At 27.5% G+C, this 23,273-nt stretch overlaps 3 protein-coding genes across 6 annotated transcripts; 1 reads left to right on the top strand and 2 right to left on the bottom strand.

Annotated features, from left to right (window-relative positions):
* The first annotated feature begins 972 nt into the window (after nucleotides 1–972).
* On the top strand, nucleotides 973–5,475 carry LOC126838422 (uncharacterized). The gene is made up of 7 exons (XM_050572822.1): nucleotides 973–1,253; nucleotides 1,831–2,029; nucleotides 2,139–2,257; nucleotides 2,401–2,791; nucleotides 2,882–2,955; nucleotides 3,448–3,868; nucleotides 4,790–5,475. Exons 1-7 carry the CDS (start codon nucleotides 1,136–1,138, stop codon nucleotides 5,334–5,336), a joined length of 1,869 nt encoding a protein of 622 aa, XP_050428779.1. The 5' UTR covers nucleotides 973–1,135; the 3' UTR covers nucleotides 5,337–5,475.
* Nucleotides 5,476–7,414: 1,939 nt separating this feature from the next.
* On the bottom strand, nucleotides 7,415–13,522 carry LOC126838019 (cytochrome P450 4C1-like). 2 transcript variants are annotated; one of them, XM_050572094.1, is made up of 11 exons: nucleotides 13,182–13,522; nucleotides 11,185–11,291; nucleotides 11,028–11,118; nucleotides 10,760–10,951; nucleotides 9,518–9,587; nucleotides 9,283–9,436; nucleotides 9,159–9,219; nucleotides 8,904–9,085; nucleotides 7,994–8,162; nucleotides 7,754–7,933; nucleotides 7,415–7,676 (listed from the first exon to the last, which is right to left on the bottom strand). In XM_050572094.1, exons 1-11 carry the CDS (start codon nucleotides 13,399–13,401, stop codon nucleotides 7,498–7,500), a joined length of 1,605 nt encoding a protein of 534 aa, XP_050428051.1. In that variant the 5' UTR covers nucleotides 13,402–13,522; the 3' UTR covers nucleotides 7,415–7,497. The 2 variants fall into 2 exon arrangements, with proteins under 2 accessions (XP_050428051.1, XP_050428052.1); XM_050572095.1 differs by having other exon boundaries at nucleotides 9,283–9,409.
* A 38-nt stretch (nucleotides 13,523–13,560) lies between these two features.
* On the bottom strand, nucleotides 13,561–19,380 carry LOC126838020 (cytochrome P450 4C1-like). Of its 3 annotated transcripts, XM_050572097.1 has the most exons (12): nucleotides 19,057–19,380; nucleotides 18,311–18,417; nucleotides 18,080–18,170; nucleotides 17,821–18,012; nucleotides 17,638–17,707; nucleotides 17,435–17,561; nucleotides 17,313–17,373; nucleotides 17,058–17,239; nucleotides 16,604–16,772; nucleotides 16,341–16,520; nucleotides 16,063–16,197; nucleotides 13,561–13,580 (listed from the first exon to the last, which is right to left on the bottom strand). In XM_050572097.1, the coding sequence occupies exons 1-12, from the start codon at nucleotides 19,271–19,273 to the stop codon at nucleotides 13,576–13,578; spliced, it is 1,536 nt and encodes a 511-aa protein (XP_050428054.1). In that variant the 5' UTR covers nucleotides 19,274–19,380; the 3' UTR covers nucleotides 13,561–13,575. The 3 variants fall into 3 exon arrangements, with proteins under 3 accessions (XP_050428054.1, XP_050428053.1, XP_050428055.1); XM_050572096.1 differs by lacking the exon at nucleotides 13,561–13,580 and having other exon boundaries at nucleotides 15,956–16,197; XM_050572098.1 differs by lacking the exon at nucleotides 13,561–13,580 and having other exon boundaries at nucleotides 15,956–16,197; nucleotides 19,032–19,084.
* Nucleotides 19,381–23,273: the final 3,893 nt, after the last annotated feature.

The following is a 23,273-nucleotide window of genomic DNA, read 5'->3' as shown; positions in this document are numbered from 1 at the left end:
ACATTTTAGTACTCGGAGAGGGCACAAGACATAGGCAACACAGGTTTATTGCTAGGGAGGCATTTTTTTTTATACCAATTGAAAAGTTTTAAAAATGATTAAACAATTGTAAAGGTGGGAAAATTGGAGTTTGCCTAGGTTTAAATGACTATCAGCTATCCCTATATATTATTGTTTTTGTAATTTTAAGTAGAGAGCAAGTTTCTAAAATTCACAACACCTTATCAAACTGTATGACTAGTCGAACGACTATGCTTATTTGTTTTATTATGTTAGTTAGTTATTACAATCTTTTATAAGTAAATAATTTTAGAGGAGTTAGAAAAATATTATTTAAAAATATTAAATACTTACACTGTTTAAAAATTTACCAGTGTTAGTATTTCTTTTTAATATTTAAAATAAGAAATATTTTGTCTTAATCTACAATCACATTAGATTGCAAGAGAAATATAACTGTAGAATTTATTTTGAATAGACAATTATCAATTATTGTTACTGTAGACGGAACTTGTTGTTTCACACATGACGTTACGTATCTCACCATGGTGGATCGTCTGAATTTACACGGCAGATGACTTTATCCTGAATTACAAAAGCTCACCAGTCACTATTGTAGATCAACATACGACACAAAATTTGTATTTTATGTAATCAATGTAAATATAGTGCGATTCGCGACTCGTGTAGTTTATTGAGATGTTTCATTATAGTAAATAGTAATGATTAATTAATTTCAATAAACAACAAAATTGAAATCTCAAAATTGGTAAAATTAAAATATTCTGATGCTTGATGAAAATAACGAAAAACATATTTAGCTTACACTGATTACACATTACAATTTTTTTAACGTTATCAGACACCACCACTGACCACGTGAAAACCTCCAAAGACTATGCAATTGTGGCCATGATAACACAAGAGAATACTGATAAGTCCCGATGTTATTATTTCTTCAGTTCTTCCATCGATTGCATGTGTTTTGTGTTGAACGTTGGATTTTTGTTTTTTGTGTCTGATTTTTCTCGTTAAAGTCGTTTAATAATTATTATTTGATTGAATAAATTAAGAATTAACCGTAGATTTGACCTATCGGTGACATTTAAGGATTCTGAAGGCTCACCGTTAAAACATGGACAATTATGCTGTCGAAAATGATACCATTGGGTCGGAACAACTGTTTTTTAAAATTAATAATAAACAGGTTGTGTTTAAAACCGATAAACGAACTGTTGAAAAACTTAACGATGGTATGTTAAGAATATATTTATTCCTATTATTAATAATTTAACTTGGGACAAAACAAAATAATGGGGTTAGAAATATTTAGCTAGATAGAAATAGACTTCTATAATGAAAAAAAACATAAACCTGTTAAAAAATATTTCTATATTAATTTGAAATAGAACATTTCAGGTTTTTTAATTATTGTGTATAAATAATAATACATAAGATTTGTTAAACATTAAATGGATTTACTAATTAATTTATATCAACAAGAGTCTTGTTATAATACCAATAACAGTTACCGACATATTTTCGGCAAATGTAAAATTAAAAAAGTATATAAATTAATTACATACTCAGACACTAACTTTTCCTATTGGCATTTTCTTTGTATTTATTAATAAATTATAACTAACTTTGTTAAATTAATTTCTATTCATTAAAAAATTAATGTAAAAAAAATTATTATAGCTTAGATGCTGAGAATTCAGTAACTTTTTTGTTAATGTCAACTTAGTTCAATGTTTAATATTAGTTTTTTGTGTTCTTCTAAGTACGTTTTAACATTACTCATATTTTTAGTAATTAATAATATTTCAGAAGAAGTATTAATGAACTATGTAAAAGCTATAATAAATTCGAGGATGCTAGTATCAAATGGCCAAAGTTTAATTAACTATCCAGTAAACATCACTAGAACGGATAATTTAAACACTTCAAGTTCAATTATTGAGTTAGAAGTTTCCACTATTGTACAGAACGATGGTGTTGAAGAACTTCACTGCTCTCTTTTGAACGAGTGAGTATAATTACTTGTGGATTATTATTAAAATGAAATAGAATTTCAGTCACTGGAAATATAAGTATACTATATATATATACATATATCAATGATATTTTTTATTTAGTGGAACATCCAACAGTATTAGATCATCTAACGAATTCAAGTCTGTTATTGTAAGTCAGAATGTTGCTGACACTATTCCGTGGAGCGATATTAATGAAGCGTTTGTGCCAGATAGCGCGAGTATGTATAAATACTTATTTCAATTTATTTCCACTGCATATTTTACTTAAATAATTAACTTTTTTCATTAGAGTGCTATTTTTATTATACAGTATAAAAGTTATTTTAATTTACTCATATTAAAAAAACACATATATTTTTAGTGCCGGCTTTAAAATGGTCCACTGAAATGACATCTTTATTAATTGGATTAAGAGGAAGCCTCAATGATGAGTTTCATTCATCAAAATATAAGTTCAAATTATGGGAGTTGATTGCTCGTCGCATGAATAACGGTATGCCAGGTGTGAAAGTGACTGCTAAAGATTGCGATGATAAATGGAGAAATATTGCTGCTACATATAGAAAAAATATCGAAAAAATAAAGTATTTGGGAGATTTTAGTGTACGATGGGAACATTTTTCTGCTATGGACGAAATTCTGAAGGGGACAGATGAATTGAAAAAAACAGATTCTTATATTGGGGTCAACAAACCGGTTGATACCGATAGTATAATTAAAAGTCCTGAAACGGACCATACAGATACTGAAGAGTAAGTAAAATTTAAAATTAACAAAAATTATTTCGAAGTTTGTATGCGCTAAATTGTTAATATTATAAACTTAATTTTTTTTTCAAACAGGGAAATAATAAATATAAGTTCTAATGATAATATGGATTATTTTTTTTTGACTTCCACAACTAATGCAAACAATGGTAAGTGCAAATTTACATTAAAACTCATACAAACAAAAAATTTGTTAGTAAAAAAGTAGTCGTGTAAAAATAATTATACTAATGAATAATTACTATAAGTCACAAATACTTAATTGGTATATACCAAGTATGTTTTCATGAATTGAAAATAGTTATTCATAAATAAAAATTATTATTTATGAAGAACCAAATAATGAATAATGAATCAAATCATTTATATGTAAAAAAATTCATGAATGTTTTTTTTATTTTTAAATAATTATTCAAATAAAAATGTATTGAATAGTGTATTAAAATGTACTATTAAATACTTTAAAACATTGTTTGAGAACTGCATTGTTTTATTTTATATGTTTGAACATTTTTGAAAAGTACTGAAATATTCTCAAAAATGACAAAATGATACATGTAACTTTTTTTGCTTCTGACCACATTAACTTTAATATGACTAATAAAATAAAATTATTAATCTATTGATTGGTTTGATTTTAGAAATCAGGTTGTGGACACAAGAAATGATTTTACTATTGTTTTCATTACGGCGTTCAATGGCTGACCATTTTGATCTAGCAACAAAAGAATCAGAAAAAGATATTTTGTGGTTTGATTTGGTAACCAAGATGAATAAAAATCTTGGCTCAAATGCTGATATTGAATCATATGAAGCAGAGTCATTATGGAATCAATGTGTCGAACAATATGAAGCAAATTTAAATAAATTAAAAGCGGAAGGACCTCAAGACGTAAAATGGCCATATTTTGCAATAATGGATCAAATGCTCGGCGGTACTATAGAAATACCGGATTTTTATCCTCCTCGTCCCGGTGAAGAATTGGTACCGGCTTTCATGCAAGGAGTATGGAAACAAGTCGATGTACAAGAGACAATGATTAACTGCAAAATAGAACCTAAGTTAGTTGAAATATTTAGAAACTATTTAAAAAATTTGACTTATTTTAGTTTTGAGAAATTATTGTTTTTACAATGTGTGTTTTAAGTATTTTAAACATTTTTTTCTGTTTTGGTGTCTACACCCTCAACATACTTATAACCGCATGCCCAATATCTTTATGTGACAAGTCTATTGATCAGAATTCATACTCGGAATGTACTTTATTGGGCCAGAAATTCACACATTTTTCATAATGTTGCTACCTTATAACTTTTTTTATAGATAGTCGAATCTCTTCTAAACTTGAAATTCTTTAGATATAATACTACTAATACATGTAGAGTTCAGAGAAAAGGGGTTGAATCAGCTGATTTTATGGGACCAAAGACTCCATAAAGCATGTTCATGATCCTACTTTATTTTTATTTTTTTAGACCTATACATTTTTCAATCTAATTGTTAACATTTTCAGTATATTATTCTCAATTCAAGTTAATGACATATAAACCTGGGCCTTTTTTTATTTAAATAACAAATAGTTATTTGAAAATATTGAATCATTTGAAATATATTTTTATTTATTATTTGAGTTTTTATTTAAATATACATTTTTAATTATTTTTTTTTAAATTTATATGAATTCATTAAAAAAATAAAGTTAAATCTGTATTTACACCTTTTTTATTGAGGAAAACTCAAAATATCACTGTTATACATATTTATTGTCCATAAAATGATAAATATGTATACTACAAAGTTTTTACCATCTTTTGTTTCACATTGAAGAGTTTAATTGAAAGTGATTTTATTTAGTTATATTATAGTAATTCCTAAAGACATGTGATCTCTCCAAAGCCAACATGCTCCAACCCCACCATGCCCCAACACAACTAAGCTTGTTTTTTATTATAGTTATATTATTATTATTCTAATTTTTTTAGTTTGGAAATGAATGAAGACTCTGATCAAAGCGATGATAGTATAGTAGAGACAAAGTCTGGAGTGAAATGGAAACCAGAGCTCATACGCAAGTTGATACAATTACATTCGGACGCTGAAAATGAAGTAAAAAGATGGATCCGCAAACCCAATTCAATATGGGCAGTAGTATTGAAAAAGTTTCGACGTCTCGGAATAGTCACTTTAACGGAACAAGATTTGGAAAATAAATGGAATAGTTTAGTAAGGTCGTACAATTGTAAGGTTTCTGGTATTAGCAAGAAGTATAAAAAACATTGGCCGTATCTTGTTGGCATGCACAACGCGTTGAACGCTATTAGTAGTCAGAATAGTCATTCAGATAATATGTTAGTGAACGACGACGAAAATAAAACTGATCAACCACCCGAATGGTTCCTTAGCTATATGAGAAAAAAAGAAGCTATGGATGCTGATAAACACGAAGAGTTAAGAAGTATGTTAGTTGACATTCAACATAGTCAGATGGCGAACAGAAGATTAATACTTTCAATATTTAAAAAATTATAAAATTCCTAGTCAAGAATGGTTGTTTAATAGTCAGTTTTTTTTTACTGAAAAAAACTTCATTTAAATATTTTTATTATATAAGGCTGAAAGCGAAAATTGTGATTATATTTTTTTAAATAAATTAAAGTTGATAAAATTTTGCAATAAGTAATATTGATATTATCAATTAAGTTGTCTTTCATATATTATGAAAATACAAGATATATTATTTATGGTATTATATTATATTGGTTATTTTGATAAAAGCAAAATTGTATATGATAATATGTTCTTATTTGTTAACATAGCTCATAGATATGTCATTTAGTTTTTAATTTTATATCTATTTGTTTAAAAACGTTTAATAACAACGTGAAAAATAAATAAATACCAATTTATTGGTACTCCTGATATATTTTGTTACGTCTCATTCAGTTTTATACTATTGTCTTTCGTCTTTACTATAAATGTGTCATTTTTTATTTCATAAAAGTGAAAAGGAAGTGATACGCAATTGAGAGCTCTTATAATAAAATAGCGGTCAACTTATACGGTGTCTCATCAAGTTATGATAAGACTGATTGGCCGATTATATGGGATCTCTAATCTCTTTAGAGAACACAAATGATTAAATTGAGAATTCTTTTTTTAATTTTCTGATATTAAGCCCTAAATCTACACTTAAAAAGCGAAATAAAGAAAAAGTTTCTTTAATTGCATTATTTATTTGAATATTTTTCTGTTAAATACAGCTAGCGTCATTTTCCAAGTACAGCTTTTCTATACTCAATTTTTTTAAATAAAAGGAAACTTTAACAAATTAACTACACATTTTTTGATAAATTTATGACTGAAAAAGTATAATTTTAACTTAGTTTAAACAAAAAAAACCTTTTAAAATTAAAATAAAACTCTTGTACTGAAACAGCTATCCTGTGGTTAATGTTTTTTTATTCAAATTATCTCTTTATTCGAGAAAATCTAAGATGATTTATAAAATAAATAAAAGTTTTTTTTTTAATTAAGTCAACACTAAAATAATTAGTCTAAGAAAAATAAAATATTTAACAAAAAACTAAGAATTAATCATTTAATCAGTTTTAGACAATACCATTTACAATTTTTGTTTTTAATTTAAAAAGCTTTGGAGTTAATATAACTATTATGTTTGTATATTTTATAATACTATTGCTTTTATAATTATTATAACAATATAATTGTTAGTTTGTAAACATATTTTCAATACCTTCGGATAACACAGCCGATAGGTTTAATTAGTTTGTTAAGAATAATGCACAAAATACTTTTTACGTATCCACGATTATATTTAAATAATTTTATATTTTACAGTGAACTTGGGTACGTTTTATTTGAACAACCACAATAGTGTGATGTATTAGACTTTTAGTGGCGGGCATCCGTTATTTTTTCTTCCTTCATTACATTACGAAGGGAATAACTTTAAAGATTGATCGGTTATTGACGACATTAGTTCTGGACACTTTGCACCTGCGGTTTGTTATTTTACTTTATCACTTATCGATTTAAATCTGTTAACGTCTGACGAAAAAACAGAAATTCTTAAATCTCGGAAACTACTGATTAAATATTCACCAAGCAAAAGAAAACTGATAATTTTAATTTATTTAGTATAAATGTCATATATATTTATATATTACCTAGCGTTTATTTATTTACTTATGGAAAATACAAATTGTTCTCTATAATTTGTTTTTGTATTGGAAAAAGAATACTAAATAAAAAAATATAAATTCAATAATACCCAATTGTTTTCATTTTGTGTATAAATGAATTATTATTTTTATTCATGCCGTCGACATTAAAGTATATACAATTAACACAAATTTATTAATTATTATATTAATATCTAACTTTTTTGTAATAATTTGCAATCAAATTTGAAAATTGTGTTTGTTATGAACCATTTAATATCCTCAGTTACCAATAGTTTTTCACTTCAATCTATTAAGTTTAATTTAATACATTGTTATGTTCTATAACAAGGTATTACAAGACAGTATAAAATAGTACATGTTCTTAAAACAGTTATCTAAACAACAATGTAATAGCATTGAATATTTACAACGACAACAATATTTGTATTTTATTAATACTTAAAAGTAATATTTACAAAACATTATTTACGTTTTTGTTTTGAGTTTTAATACTTAAAATTATTATTAAAAAGTGGTGTTATTTTTAAACTGGGCAATGAATCGGCTCTTAATACCAATTGCGTACTAACAATAATATCTTTTTGTGTTCCTAGTGTTTCTAATTTCATGTATCTAACAACCGTTGATATTACAGTCTTCATTTGATACATTGCAAATTTCTGTCCTAAAATGACAAACAGTAATTTCATTTAAACTTATAAAAATATGTTTAGTTAGAACATTTCTTTTATTAATTCGTACCAATACAGTTTCTTGGTCCAGCGCTAAACGGTATGTATCCATATGGGTGTCGATTGATACACTGTTCCGGTAAAAACCGATCGGGATTAAACATTTCCGGGTTTGGATACATTGACTCTTCACGATGCAACAAGTGAGGAACGACGACTAAAATAGTTTCTGGAGGTATTATGTGGTTTTCTAAAATATTCATATTTTGATAATTCTGTTTCAAGTATGATATTAAATTTTTAAACATACTAAGACTTAATGGTTGATTGAGTTTTCTTGTAATACCCGTAACACTGGGGTAAAGTCTCATGGTTTCTTTTATTACTCTTTCCAATATCGGCATGGCTTTAAGGTCTTCCATTGTAGCATCTCGATCACTGTCACCAAATATTCCATGAAGCTCTTCTCTGATGTCATCCTTTATAATATGTTAGGAGTAAAATACAATAGACGATAAGAATTTTATTTTGTTTGTCGACATTTTCAAAAGAACCACGTGGCTATATTAACTTATATATATATATATATTATATAATTTAACAATATAATCAGGGATTTAAGATGTCAATATAAACATGGGAGGTTCAGGCCTTACATTTTTTAGGAGGTCTCGGAGAAGCAATTTTATAGGGGGATATACAACACTTTTTATTTGAGTAATAAACATGTTTTGGGGGATGCATTTTTCTAAGAAACTGAGCTGATTTAGAGTGAAAATACATCCATACAAAATTAAAGCTTGATAAAACAAGTCAAAAAGTATGAGGAGTCCAATACTGAACATCGGCGATATGACCGAAGAAAAGATAGACGCAATAGAGAGTGATATGAGGATAGCTGGGATGATTGAACAAGATGTAGAAGATGAGCTATGGAGGTGTAGGACTAAGGTGGCCGACCCCATGTAGTTGCGGCAGTATAAGGCGAAGATGAAGAAAAAGAAGACTTTACTTTTTAATTAAATTTACCATCCTAAAAGGTGGTGTGGCGTCGTCTTAAGGTCTCAAGTTATCTCCAGTAATCAATTCAATGTTAATACACATAGCTATTTAATATTTATTAAATAAAACATAAAATAAAAATAAAATGGATTTGTAATTTCTTACGATTGTTATGTTTTGTTTTAGAAAAAAAAAGTAAATATTAATAAACTAAGCACCTGTATATTTTGATTCATGCCAATGTGAATCAATGCCATTGTCATGGCTATTGAAGATGTATCGTGTCCTTCAAATAGAAAAGTGTCTACTTCTTCTCTGATATCTAAATCTGTCATCATGCTTGGGTTTTCTTTAGATATGCCAATTAAGAGGTCTAAAAATGAGTAAATTCTTTTTCTTTCTGTAAATAATATCAGTATTTCAAATTTAGTATATCAAAAATAAGTAGTTGTTATAAAAAAATCATTTCAAACCATTGGTCCAGGCATTTTGATTTTCTGCAAAATTTAGTTTTTGTTTTTTTTCCTGAATAACCTAAAATAATATATTTATGAAAACAAGAACATTTATATTTTGACTGTCCATCATATATATTACGTTTTCAGTAAATGTATGTAGTACTTTTAACGATTTATAAAAGTCTCTGCCGCTAGTACTGACGTTGAAAATCGTTTCGCTCCATAGCCAAAATGTGAATATTCTTTTGATAACTATATTACTCACACTAGTAAAACAAAACATACAATCATTGCTACTTTTACACTAGTTAAGCTTTAAGTACAGTTATAATTATAATATACTTAATATTTATTATTTGCTTGATTACACTTACGTTTTTATTGCATTAACGTAATCAATCGATTGTCCTTCTTGAGATCTTAAGTTCACGCCCATGATTGTTTCTATAATACCAATTAAGACATTTTAGCTTCGTTGCGGAGCTGAGAAGGTATGTTTTTTACAATGGCGTGTTTTTATTTCATTTTTTATTTGTCTAGACCCATGATATCTTTTAAACCCCTGAACTGATTTTTTCGTGTAAAAAGGTTCTTACTGGGCCAAACATTTAAAAAGTTTACACCTTCCCCTTCAAAAGTGAGAAAAACACTCAAACATTTTTACATATTTTTCAACTTGCTCTATAATTTTTTTTTTAAACTATTCGAATTAGTTCTTAATTTGTTCGCAATATTCTTTAGATGTAATACTACCGATCAACGTTTAAAAACTATACATTAGACCGAAGGTAGATCTAGAGCGAGGTTAAAACATATACAGTTTTATCAAAAGACTGTCAATTTTTTTTTATCAAGGAATTACCAACAAATACGGAGAAATTATACTTTGACCATAGTCAATTTCTAAGTTGCTATGTGTGAGGAAACCAACGGTCGACGGTTATTTGAAAATGTTTTTATTACATTTAAAATTACGATGTATGGGTAATAACGGCAATAAATTATTATAGACAGACGACCAATCGTAATCGTATCCACCTCAATACTAAAATTACATTTTTAAGCACATTATTGTTAATAGCTACAATGCTTTTATCGATATTTGTAATTCTACCATTAAAGATTCGCATCAAAGCGTTTATTCGAAAATAATTTTATCACTTTTGCATACTGTAATGATTTATATAGACGTCCCCCGTCCCAATATGCTGCGTCCCTCCTATGCCCAAAACCCCACTGTATTGGCTTTTTTTTATAGTTAAAATATATTTAACGAAATCAACAATATATTTCTTAAAAATATTAGCTTCATTTTTTGGAGATAAACGATTTGAAAACTTAATAGGTTTTAAATAATGAGCTTTTTAGGTGTATTATGCTTGGTTATATGCAGTGCATAAATTGTAAGGGATATCCTTAATTTTTCGTTAATCAAAGCGGCCCACTTATTACTACATATTGTTGTTGTCTGGAGACGCTGAAATTTAAACTAATCCCAGCGTCCCTTCTAATTTCTTTTCCCAATTCAAGCACTGTTCACTAGGTAATAGGTTACTTTATTTATAATTATATCTATCAAAAATATAAATAAAAACATGTTTATTGTAGTAGCTTACCGCATACAATATCCAAAGCGCATAGAGTCACGTGCGAATCTATGTCCGTAATAACTTCATCGTTTTTCGATGCCTTGGCAAGGTTTTGCACTAGAGCGTATGCATGCTTGTTCAAAGCTGGTATATATGTTTCTAATATTTTGAAGTGGAACGTATTTGTCAGTAACTTTCTACGCGTATGCCATTTTTCATCTAAAACATTATAGTATTTAGTAAACTAGGATGACCGTTTGTTTTTCGAAATAGGCCAATAACTAATAAGTCGTACCAGTGCTGGTCAGGAGCCCTTTGTTTAACCAAGGCTCGAGCATTTTGTAATCCGGTCCTTTGGTAATATGTTGAGTGCTGCATAATAATATCTATAAAACAATGAACTATATTATATTCCTAATCTTACAATTCGAAACATAGTAATTAACGCATACCTTTATGTCATCGGGGTCGTTTATAATGATATAGTCACGCAACATAACTTTGAAATGCACTAACGGTCCAACTCTTTTAAGGACGCTGGAGAAATAGGGTAAAATAACTGAAATTTTTGGACGGTTAAGTAATTACATTTTAGGCAACAGAGTAATAATCATTTTTTTTTATTATTAATTGATTCATAATAGGTACGTGAATGAAGGCACCTATACGTGACGATCATTTCATCGAACCTCATTCTATTAATGATATAGTAACGCATTAAATATTACTTTTTACGATTTTTACATTAGCCTGTGACCCCTGAATCGTCAATTAAATTTAATAATTTGTTACGGTTATAGAATATTAAATCAAGCAGTAGTCAAATCTGTTGAGTTATAATATTGTATTATGTACTATAATGTATTATGAAATAAGTACTATAAAGGTACTATTAACGTTTTCGAAAAAAATATAAAATATCACCATTTTAGTTAATGATCTCCAACAGTTAGAATTTATAGCTATTTATCGACTCGCATCGAAATATTTAAGTCAGCGATAATAAGGATGAGAAGATTATAATTTTTTGATCTATAACTTTTGTTAATAAACCGTTTCTGTATTTTTTATACAATTTTTGATAGAAATATTTAAAAAAACTACAGAACTTCATCGTTAAGTTGATATTATATATTAAATTGCAATTTTCATAAAAGCCATTATTTTTTTTACTCAACACTTAATTGAAGAATGGACATAAATACATTATTAACTTCAAGTAAAGTTAAAAAGTTAAGTAAATCTAACTTTTTTACACAATAAGTTATTTTTGAGCCTTAGTCATAAAATTATCTTCTTAATTTTACTTTTGAATAATAACTACTTAGTTCATTTTTCTAATTAAAACAATATTTCTTTTATTACTCTAAAACCCCAAGTAACTTTTTTAAGGTATGTATAATAGATAAAATTAATTTTCCTTCAAAATGTACTTAAATTAATTCGTTAAGTTAATATAATTAGCTTTTAAGGTACCCGACCTTTTTCCCGAAAGTCCGTAAACCCGAAACATTTTTACCCGAATGACCAAAATACTTGGTGACCTGCCGTACGATAATAGATCAGCAATATATGGTGTGATGTACAATTTTGTTGATATCGCGCTTTTTTTTAAAAAAAATGTTTTCCGTTTCGGGAACAATAACCGTCTGGAGAAAGGCATTCGGGAAAAAAGGTTTCGGGTTTACGGACTTTCGGTAAAAATACCATGCGGGAATTTCGATTCGGGAAAAATACCGTGAACCAGCTTTTAAGTTAACATAAATCAGTAAGTTGCTCAGCTTTAAACAATTATTAATACTTAGATCGTATTTAAAAAAAACGCATCGATGCAAATTTGTAAATTACCAACTTCTTCCTTGCTGCTACTTATTGTTTAATGGTAGGCTTTATTCCCCAAAATTCAACATTTTATTGACTTAACCAAACTGGACACTGTCAGTAAGCGGCTTCAAGATAACTATGTTACTGAAGATATTTACTCTAACTTTTACATATTAACTATTTTTTTTGTTGAGTAAAATAAAAAATATATTATACTTAATGAATAATAAATTCAACAATGACAAAATTCAAACTAAATATTCGAATTGTTTGTTAATTTGTTAGATAGTTGGATCAGACCTATCTACCTACCTCTTACCATTCAAATATAATGAATAATTAGAGTAAGTTTTGTAAATATTACCGACGCTTTAAATAAACATAATTTACTTTTTACTCCAGTTATAATTTTTAACCGTTGTTAAACAAATATAGCGTAGAAACGAATTGATAAGAACTCTAGTAGAAAATCGTATAATGTCTATGCTACATTAGTCAATTTAAGTTAGATTTACTTGTGGATTACTATTTAATTATTTAGAAACCCGGTCCACAATAAAACACTTATACGCATGTCCGTGTATTAACAGTTGAAAAATTATTAATATTTTACAAAAAATATTACCTTGGGGGCGCAAACTAGCGACGTGCAATGAGTTCTTGAGAATTCCCCAATAGGTTTTTGTTAGGGTTGGTAGTAGAGATATTTGTTTTTGTCGTTCAGACGCACGTTTGTCCCGATACAGTATGTAGAATCCAAAGGTTAGCAGCATGACAAGCGTTACCCATAAGGAGAAATTCGAACCTGAAGCCAAAGCCCCAAGGACTATGCTCAGCGCGTTCATTGCGAGATGACTATGTATTAGAGAACTGTTAACATTGATACGTGATCGCACACTGTTGCATTCACAATGTAATTTTTTGAAAAATAGAAGCCGGCGTCATACTATATACGTCAAGATTTGCGCTAGATATAAGTGTTGTTAAAATCTCGCCTTGGTGCAAGCTTTTATTTCCCATTACGCTAGAAAAATGTTAATACGTCATTGCAAAATCACATGGGTGGGAGCAAAAATAGCGCATGTATAAATATTATCTTATAATAAATTAGATATTTTATTATCTTATCGACTGCAGATGTAAATATACGAATATTATAACGCTATAGTTGGTTATTGATTGTTTCTGTTATTTTAAAATGTTTTCGTACCTGAATTTTAAAATAATTAATACGTAAACACAATTAGGCATTACAATATTAGGTGCTACAATGTCGCATATTGAAATATTTCGTTTAAAATACTAATGTTTACAAAATAGAATTTTAATATATTTTTTTTCTGTTAATCTCTAGTTTATTTGTCACGTTTTTAATAAAAAACAAGTCATCTTAATTTTATTATGCAATTTGTTTTATAATAAAATGAAATAATTTATGATTAGAATTATGAATTTTCCTTGTAGACAATGATTTTGCCTTTATTTTCTAATTTTTAAAGTAAAAGTTTATATTTAATACAGTATAAATTGATTTTAACAACATAGGATAATATGACAAAGCAGCCACGGTTTTTATTAATATATTCATTATTGCCGATTCACAACAAAATACGGTTATAAAGTAATGCAATTTTATTATCTGTTTTGAACATAATACTCAATTAGGCAACAACATGTTTTTATGTGCATATCGTTAAATGTTGAATGTTTTATTTTTATTACAAGTTTCTTTGGAGTCCTTTGTTGACTGTTCTACACAGTGTGTAATCGATGGTTAATTATCTTATTTCTACTTCTTTTTTGCACTACTGTCTAATGCCTACGGTGTTTACTTGATATAAATTGTACTACGAATTTATGAAAATGGGAAGACGGCAATTAACGTTACTGGCAGTATCGTAGATATAGTTATGGAGAGTAAAAATAAGTATTTTACTCTTTCGGGCTAACTTATTAAAAGTATATAAATTAAATACATTGTAATAGAATGCAATAGCTTAAATTCATAACGATAAGTATTTTATTATTTGACACATAATATACATTTTCAATAAAACGTTAATTTTGGTGCACAAAAAAATAACAAAAAAAAGTATACATTTTTAACATTAGGGAAAAAAATTCTTTTCACTAGAAACATACATAACGTTTAACAAAATAACGTATTTTAAATTAAAAAAAATTTTTTTTTAGTTACTTTAAGCTTAATTGAAAATTACCTTTTCATTACGTATTTTTGTTAATGGCGTAATCAATTTTTAACTTCTAATTTTGAAACTCAAACAGTTGTACTCAACGCTAAAAATACTACAATTTAGATGTGCTTATAATGATTTTTGACCAAACATTTTATAATTTAAGTCATTTTTAGTTTTTTTGACAATTTTTTGTAAAATTACTTAAAACGCGTTGAGCGACCAGTAAACAATTTTTTTTTAATCTCAAATTTTCACCAAGTCTTTTTTTTTATGTATAGAACAAATTTAAATGTTAGCCATTAACATTTCGAAGATCAATTTTTTTTGCGCCACTCTACTGTATAGGTATTATTATGACTAAATAAACAGGCATGATTACTTGATAATACTGCGCAGGAAAATTGTCTAGGATTTGAAAAAAAGTATTTTAATGTGCTGACTTCTCATTATAAGTTATACCATCTTTCATAAATGGGACAAATGCGAAAAGATAGGAAAATTTCGTAATCTAGCAATCATGCCTGTTTATTTGTTTATTCTGTAATCATGGGTATTATACATTATAATCCGAAGTTCTTATCAAAGAGTTTGATTGTGATGAAATCGTTATCATATTTAATAACTGTTTTAATCCTACTTTGCTAACTTTCTATTGTGTAGGTTTAGACTGTATTGGTTTTAATTTACCGTATTAACACCTAATTGAGTAACAAGTATGAATACGTTTATATTGCAATGTGAGCATAAGGTTTTTAAACCAATGATCATTTTTTGTACATTATGGATGAGGCATATTATGTTGTAAAATGCACAACAAAAAATGCAAGCCGGAAAATATGAATTTGCTGAGTTAGGGTTAACATGAATATTTGCTAAACAATGTTGCTTACTATTATTTGATATGACCACGTGTAGTACTATTTAAAATATTTAAATTTGGTTAAATACTCATTATATCATGCTATTATAAAATTATAGTTTTTGTCTAATTTGTAATCAAATTTTTTTAATAGATCAAAAATAATTTATTTATTAATACATAACTGAGCTATAATTTTGTTGTGAAAATTATATTATTAAAAAATAATGACCTCATTTCCGAGTATAATAAATATTAATATTAATTAATGTAAAAATGAATAGGTATTAAACACTTATTCTCAAATCTATAAGAAAAAAAAAATACATCGATACAAAAGAATTGAAGTATTTTACACATTTATTATTACTTAAATGTCAACAGCCAAGCAAGAGTAGTATATTAAGCTAAACAATTATTATTATTATAAAGTGGTGTTATTTTCATACTCGGTATAGAATCGGCTCTCATGATCAGCTGAGTACTAATAACAATATCTTTTTGTGTACCAAGTGTTTCTAATTTCATGTATCTAAGAATTGTAGATATTACCGTTTTCATTTGATACATTGCAAATTTCTGACCTAGAATTAAATGAAAATTTTATGTAAAAACAATACGTTATTTTAAATGTCATTTCATTTTAAGTAATTAATGACATTTTAGTACGCTCACAATATTATTGGCTCATGGCTATTTTTTTTCCGTTAATAAAGAATGCCCTTACCTATACAGTTTCTGGGTCCTGCGCTAAATGGTATGTAGCTATATGGGTGACGGCCAATGCATTGTTCTGGCAAAAATCTGTCGGGATTGAATACTTCTGGGTCTGGATAAATTGATTCGTTACGGTGTAATATATGAGGTGAGAATCCAATAATAAAGCCAGGAGGAATTATATAGTTTTCTAGAAATAGGATAATTAATGTATAAGATAATAGACATTGGTAGTAATTGATCACTGGCAAACTAATTGATTTTGAAACTTACTGAGTTGAAGGGGTTGATTCAGTTCTCTTGACATACCAGTTACACTAGGATAAAGTCTCATTGTTTCTTTTAATACTCTTCCTAAATACGACATTGCATTAAGATCGTCTAAAGTAGCGTCTCGGTCGCTGTCGCCGAATATTTCATTTAGCTCATCTCGAATATTATGCTAATACAGAATCAGTTAATATCCATAAATTTCTAATTAACGAATATTGCAGGTATGTGTATTGCAAATAATTGCAAATAAAAATAAAAAATCGAAAATTATATGTTATTATTTCTTAAAAAAAATTAAAATTAAATTTTAATAACTTTAATATTCAAGGTTAATATAGTATTTAAAATATAAACGATTAGTTACTAATTAATTATCACTGTTTATAATAAGTTCAAAATCTCTAAAACAATGAATAACTGGTGAAATTATTATTTCTATTATTTCAGTACTGACTTGTATATTTTGGTTCATGCCGATATGAAGCAATGCCATCGTCATTGCAATGGATGATGTATCATGTCCCTCAAATAGAAAAGTGTCTACTTCTTCTCTGATATCTAAATCTGTCATCATGCTTGGGTTTTCTTTAGATATGCCAATTAAGAGGTCTAAAAATGAGTAAATTCTTTTTCTATCTGAAATGTTTTGTTGCTGTTAGTATAATGATTTTATACAATTCAATAATATTGTACTAGATGTTGATCAAACCGTTTTTTTCTGATGTTGGGTTTTTTTCTGATTTTAGATTTTGTCTTCTTTCTCTTATCACCTAAATCATTTTAAAACAAATAATTAAAATATGATCGATTGGTTTAAGTACAAATAATTACGTTCTCAGTGAAGTCGTGTAGTATTTTTAATGATTTGTAAAATGCTCTACCATTTATACTGATGTTGAAAATAGTTTCATTCCACAACCAAAATGTAATTATACGGTTTATCAGTATATTACTGACGCTAATTTATTAGGAACAAACGGAAAATCATTTAGTATTTTAAAATATTTGATTTTGTTAATATTTGTTGTACTCACGTTTTTATTGCGTTGACGTAGTCGGATGATTTACCCTCCTGTGATTTTATGTTTACTCCCATTATAGTTTCTATAAAAAAATTATAAAAATTATAAGATAATTAATATGTAAATAAGTGCATAATATTTTATTTGAGTATGAAAAAATAATACTTTAAGAGAAATAATTATGTATTTTCTAACCACAGACAATATCTAATGCGCATAATGTCACGTGTGATCCAACATCTCTTATAAGTTCATCATTTTCTGACGCTTTAGTAAGGTTTTTCACTAAAGCCCGCGAGTGTTTGTTTAAAGCTGGTATGTATGTTTCTAATATTTTGAAATGAAATGTATTGGTCAATAGTTTTCTTCGTGAATGCCACTTTTCACCTTGTAATAATATAAAAATAGTCTTAACATGACCAGTATAACGAGATTCAGCTAAGGGGTAATATACCTGTGCTAGTCAACAGCCCTTTATTTAACCACGGTTCAAGCATCCTGTAGTCTGGTCCTTTAGTAATATGTTTTGGGTTGGACAATAACGCCTAATATACAAAAATAAATATTTTTTAAAATGTTATCCGTCACATTCAATTTTGAATGCTTTGAAGTTTATATTATAATTTATATCTCTTTATTGTAAAAGTATAATCAAATAAGATGAAACCATACTATATCTATGTACCATAATATAATCCGGGTCGTTAATAATAACATAGTCCCTCAACATGAGTTTAATGTGCACCAACGGGCCATTATTTTTGAACAGATCCGAGAAAAAATCCACCATGTCTAAATAAAATATACATATAAAATTATTAACACACAAATATTATCTTAATTTCGAAAACCTAATGAATTTTTTGTTTAATTACAAACGTTAGACACTTATTAAAGAAGAATCATTATTATTATTATTTTTTATCGTTAGCATATATTCGTATACCTTTCTTTGACTGGGTCGTTTAAACGACGATTAAACAATTTTAAAGTAAACTATAGGGGAAAAGTAGACAAATCTAAAATGTTCTGCCTAAACTAGTTTGTCTATTTTATAAGTAATAACTATATATTTGCATTAGATAAATCAAATTGATATGATAAATGCCTAAAGTAACTAATAATAGTTGAAGTAAAATTAGTTAACTCTAGCAAGTTTTTGTTAAATTAACTGCTCAAACAATTACTTTTTATAAAGATAATATATATAAACTAAAATTATGTAATTATATATATATATATATAAGCTTATACGCCATATAAGGGCGTGCAAACTGTTAAATGTTATAAAATAAATATTATTGCATTATTTAAAGAGCTAAATAACTAGTGCTCCCCCGAAATACATTTCTGGATACAATACTCTTAAAAAATAAAGTACTGTAAAACACATAATATAATTTTACCGCATTAATAACGTGTACATGTTACCTCGTGGATGTACTCGAGACAATTTTAACGATATTACTAGATTGTCCCAGTGAGTTTTTGTTACAGTAGGTAATTTTGATATCTGAATTCGGCGTTCGGTCGCATGCGCTTCTTCTTTCAGACAATAAAAAATAAATAATATTAATAAAATCAACGTAGGCCATAAAAACGTATTGCTGTCAGCAACTATGTGCTTAAATACTGCTAACACTGTCATTGTGATGTTCGAGTGAACTGTAAACGTCGATACGCGTGTAAACACAATTATTTGAATGAAAAAAAAAATTGATATAAGAGATACCCTACTTATTATGCTTCTGACAATGGGCTAGCGACTACTGACTATAGGTTATTTGTCAACATTTGACTATATGCATTTAATAGCCACATTATATATTATAATAAATATATATTATACACATTATATATACATTGCTATCGCAACACATTAGAAGGAAGGGGCTAGATACTTACACCGCGTACCAGGAAGAAAATAGAAATTAAGAAAGGTACAATTAATAAATTATTGTTTCGATTTCAATGTTAGTTAAATTATAACACTAAATCAGAAAATTCCACTTATTAAATGAATCTCATTTTAGTTTCGCTGCGGAGCTAAAAAGGTATTATATTTACAATGATGGGTTTTTATTTTTTATTTATTTAATTTGTATTTTTGTGACAAGACCCATGATATCTTTTAAACCTTTTTAACCTTTTTTTTCATGTAGCGACTCTATAGATCTGAAATCGTACCTAAAGGATACTTTATTGAGTAAAAAATTAAAAAAAAATTCACCCATTCCTTATCAAAATCGATCAAAACCCCCAGCAAAATTTACATATTTTTCAACTTTAAATAATATAATGCTCTATAACTTTTATAAAATAGTCGAATTAGTTCGAAATTTGTATGGAATATTCTTTAAATACAGTACTACCGATAAACATTGACAAACTAAAAAATATAAACCCTTTCGGCTTTCACATGAAATGAGTAGATATTTATTCTTTATTTCACTTTCTCCGGCAAAGTTAGATCTATAATGGAACTATAACATCTAAAATTTTCTCAAAAATCGTAGTCAAACTTCTTTTTCTGATTGAGGAAAACTCTCCAAAAAAAGAGGAAAATTACACTTTAACCGTAGTCAATTTTCCAGGTCGTGTGTGAGTGAATCAACAGGTAATTAAAATATTATCATTTATTGTTAATTACGGTATATGGGTAACTATGGCAGTACATTTTTTTAGATAAACGATCAACTCTAACCGTGTCCATGCAATAGATTATTAATATGATAATTTTACTAACGCACGTCCATAATATCTTTATTTATATGTTTTCTTGATTTATCTTGTGGCAAAGGTGTTCTGTTGCATTCTACTGTTTGACAATTCCACAATAAACTATATTATGTGTAGCATTCGCATTACATAGTGACACTATTTTGTTTAAAGAAGTCAATAATAACTGAAAATCAGCACTTATTACTTATTCCAATAAGTGGTTTTGTAAATATTTGTAGCTAATTGTTTTAAAATGACTATAACAATATCCTTATAACATCATTACCCGTTCGTATGTATTTTGTTTAACTAACACAACGTTTGATGTTTATTTTACATCTTCTATTTGTCGAAGTAAATAGATTTTAATAATGTAAGCTTTTAAGAATTAAAAAAATATTTAAAACGTTAAAGTTTAAGTCTAACTGCAGAATTCATTATCAGAGGAGAATTAAATATCGTCTAGGCTAATTTAGATGAGGTAACTTAACATCATAATGGAAAATATTGGTATGATGTTAACAGTGCAACTAACCGTCGTCGATTAACTTGAAAAGCATTTTTTTTATAAAAAAATAATACTACTTTTTTTATAAAAAAAAGAGATTCTAATAACTGAATTGTACGATTACTATTAGTTTTTAGGAGTAATGAGTTAGTTAAATATTTTGTAAATGTATTGTAGCTGAATGTTGATATTAGTTGGTAAAATGTGTTTTTGTTTGAAACTTTGAAACTAAGCGGTATAGTGAAATGTGGCTGTAACGAGCAGCAATTGCCTGAGCGAAATTATTACTGAGTGTTGGGTTTTGAGTACAGAACGGCCAGAAAACTACACGTCGATAGTATAATAGAAAACGATGATCACATAGTGATTAAATAATATTAACGTGTTAATAGAATATTATAGCTGTAGTTTATTATAGTTCTGACTTTAGAAAATTATCGGTTCTACATTTGCAACCAACCATTTATACTCCATTGCCCTCTCGTTTGACACCACTATTATAGCTTCTATGAAGTGGCCAGGTCTACAGGTGCCGGTATTGTGCCTTCTATTACGCTATAATTGCTATTTCTTATTTTCCTTTATCTATAGAATACTTTATACTAATATATTAACATGCTATTTAATAATAACATTAATACCGAAATTTCGGGACGACGGTAAGACAAGTAATTGGTAACAGTATAGCATGGGATTCATTAAAATGTAATAGATCAAAAGGGAGAAACACTAGTATGTTAATGTAAAAATCACTGCACTTTAAAAAATCTTTTAAGTTTTTTATGAGTGACATACTAAATATTATTATATTATTCAGAGCATAATAAAATTAAATTCGAAATTATGGTTACAACTGTATACTAAAGTATTGGGTTATCTAAATTTCTTGTTACTGTAATTTTGTCCATAAAATAATTGTTAGCTAATAAAAGTTTAAATAAAAACGTTGTTTTATTAATGAAAAGAGTACACTTTATTAAGTTATTTAATATTTTTTCAAGGGGTAAATTTAAAGTGTAACTTTTAAAAAGTCAAATTTTATTAATATTTGATTTACCTGCTTTTATTAAAATTGTACATAGAAAGTAATGATTGGTCGGTGACCAGTTTTTAATGGATACTCTTTGAGTTTTGCTACTTAAAGTTTAGTCAAGGAAGGTAGTGAGGGTGAGTAACACAAGAACAACCCTATAACAGAATTACAAAATATTGAACATTAAAACCATTAACCATGCATTTTCCCCGTAGTCAATTTTTGTTGAAAAATATACTTAAAAAAAAGTTATACTACGTTCAAATTAATATCCAAATACTCTTAAACAACTTAACATAACTAAAATCTGTCATAAAACCACTTTCGTCGAACTTTTCTTATATTTTGTCCTTCAAAAATGATCGTACTCGTGTGGCATATGAACAGAAATGAGCTAATATTTTATGAGGTGACACTTGGCAAGATGGAATGTACAGTGGTGCAATTGACAACGGTATGAATACGAGTATAAGTGTATTTTATAATATTCCTTACTTTTTGAATTTACCAAATGGTATTACACTTTTTAAAAATGAATAGAAATAATATTATTGATAATTAAAAGTAATTATTAAAATAAAAAAAATTGAATTTGAATTCTAAAAGAAATTTGAAATTATGTCTTCCCGCCAAATTTTAATTATACCTTATTTTAAAGCATAAAAACCACATTCAAAAGACTGTAAACCATTTTTATTTATGCATTATTGTATGAGGAAATTTGACACAAAATATAAGTATACATTATACCTATGTACTATATGCATATAAATAATTGTATATTTTCTATTAATACCTTAGATCTCTATAATTATATGTTATTCATACATAGGAAAAAAGCAATAAATAATAATTCATACAAAGTTTATAAGACAATGCCATGTTCTATACAAAATAAGACGTTAAATGTTAGACGTATTATAAAGTGCTAACGATATAATGTATAATAATTCTCGGTCAAGGTTAGTCGGTAGCATTGTTTTTTTAAGTTCATGTTTTTTTTTATTGACCTTTAAATTGAGATTAACCGCAACAACATGTTTACGCATTTGAAATTTCATTTTATTCGAAGGGATACTGTCATTAGTGTTTTATAATGATTTAGATTTCCCAATTTTATAATTATGTATCAAATACGTGTTGATAATTATACATGATAAAAATGGATTTTCACTAATTAAACTGGTCTATAACTCTAAGTTAACTTAATATACCTTTGTATAAATAGTTGTTAAAACTTTGACCTGATTAAATTATTTTATGCCTAGAGTGAAAATGAACGTATAAACTTTATGACTACCGCTATTTAAACATGAGTGTAAGTTTGTAATGTAAAATTGAATATATAAAAGGATATCAAAAATTGATCACATTACTCATAAACTA

Source organism: Adelges cooleyi, unplaced genomic scaffold (assembly GCF_023614345.1).
Source record: "Adelges cooleyi isolate 19-005CV unplaced genomic scaffold, UGA_ACOO_1.1 ACOO_flye_CR_arks_rails_tigmint_CR_PRNA_30, whole genome shotgun sequence".
NCBI classification, from domain to species: domain Eukaryota; kingdom Metazoa; phylum Arthropoda; class Insecta; order Hemiptera; family Adelgidae; genus Adelges; species Adelges cooleyi.
Note: the sequence above shows the minus strand (reverse complement) of the source record. Positions and strands in the feature narration are given on the sequence as shown.

Bases quoted from the DNA above. Each gene is read 5' to 3' on its own strand.
- LOC126838422 (XM_050572822.1), top strand. From the start codon at position 1,136: ATGGACAATTATGCTGTCGAAAATGATACCATTGGGTCGGAACAACTG. The intron at 1,254-1,830 runs GTATGTTAAGAA...ATAATATTTCAG, and splicing joins TGTTGAAAAACTTAACGATG to AAGAAGTATTAATGAACTAT. The intron at 2,792-2,881 runs GTAAGTAAAATT...TTTTTCAAACAG, and splicing joins GACCATACAGATACTGAAGA to GGAAATAATAAATATAAGTT.
- LOC126838019 (XM_050572094.1), bottom strand. From the start codon at position 13,401: ATGAACGCGCTGAGCATAGTCCTTGGGGCTTTGGCTTCAGGTTCGAAT. The intron at 11,119-11,184 runs GTATGCGTTAAT...ATTGTTTTATAG, and splicing joins ACGACCCCGATGACATAAAG to ATATTATTATGCAGCACTCA. The intron at 9,588-10,759 runs GTAAGCTACTAC...TTGGTATTATAG, and splicing joins CGCTTTGGATATTGTATGCG to AAACAATCATGGGCGTGAAC.
- LOC126838020 (XM_050572096.1), bottom strand. From the start codon at position 19,273: ATGACAGTGTTAGCAGTATTTAAGCACATAGTTGCTGACAGCAATACG. The intron at 18,013-18,079 runs GTATATTACCCC...TATTATTACAAG, and splicing joins AGGGCTGTTGACTAGCACAG to GTGAAAAGTGGCATTCACGA. The intron at 17,562-17,637 runs GTGAGTACAACA...CTAATAAATTAG, and splicing joins TACGTCAACGCAATAAAAAC to CGTCAGTAATATACTGATAA.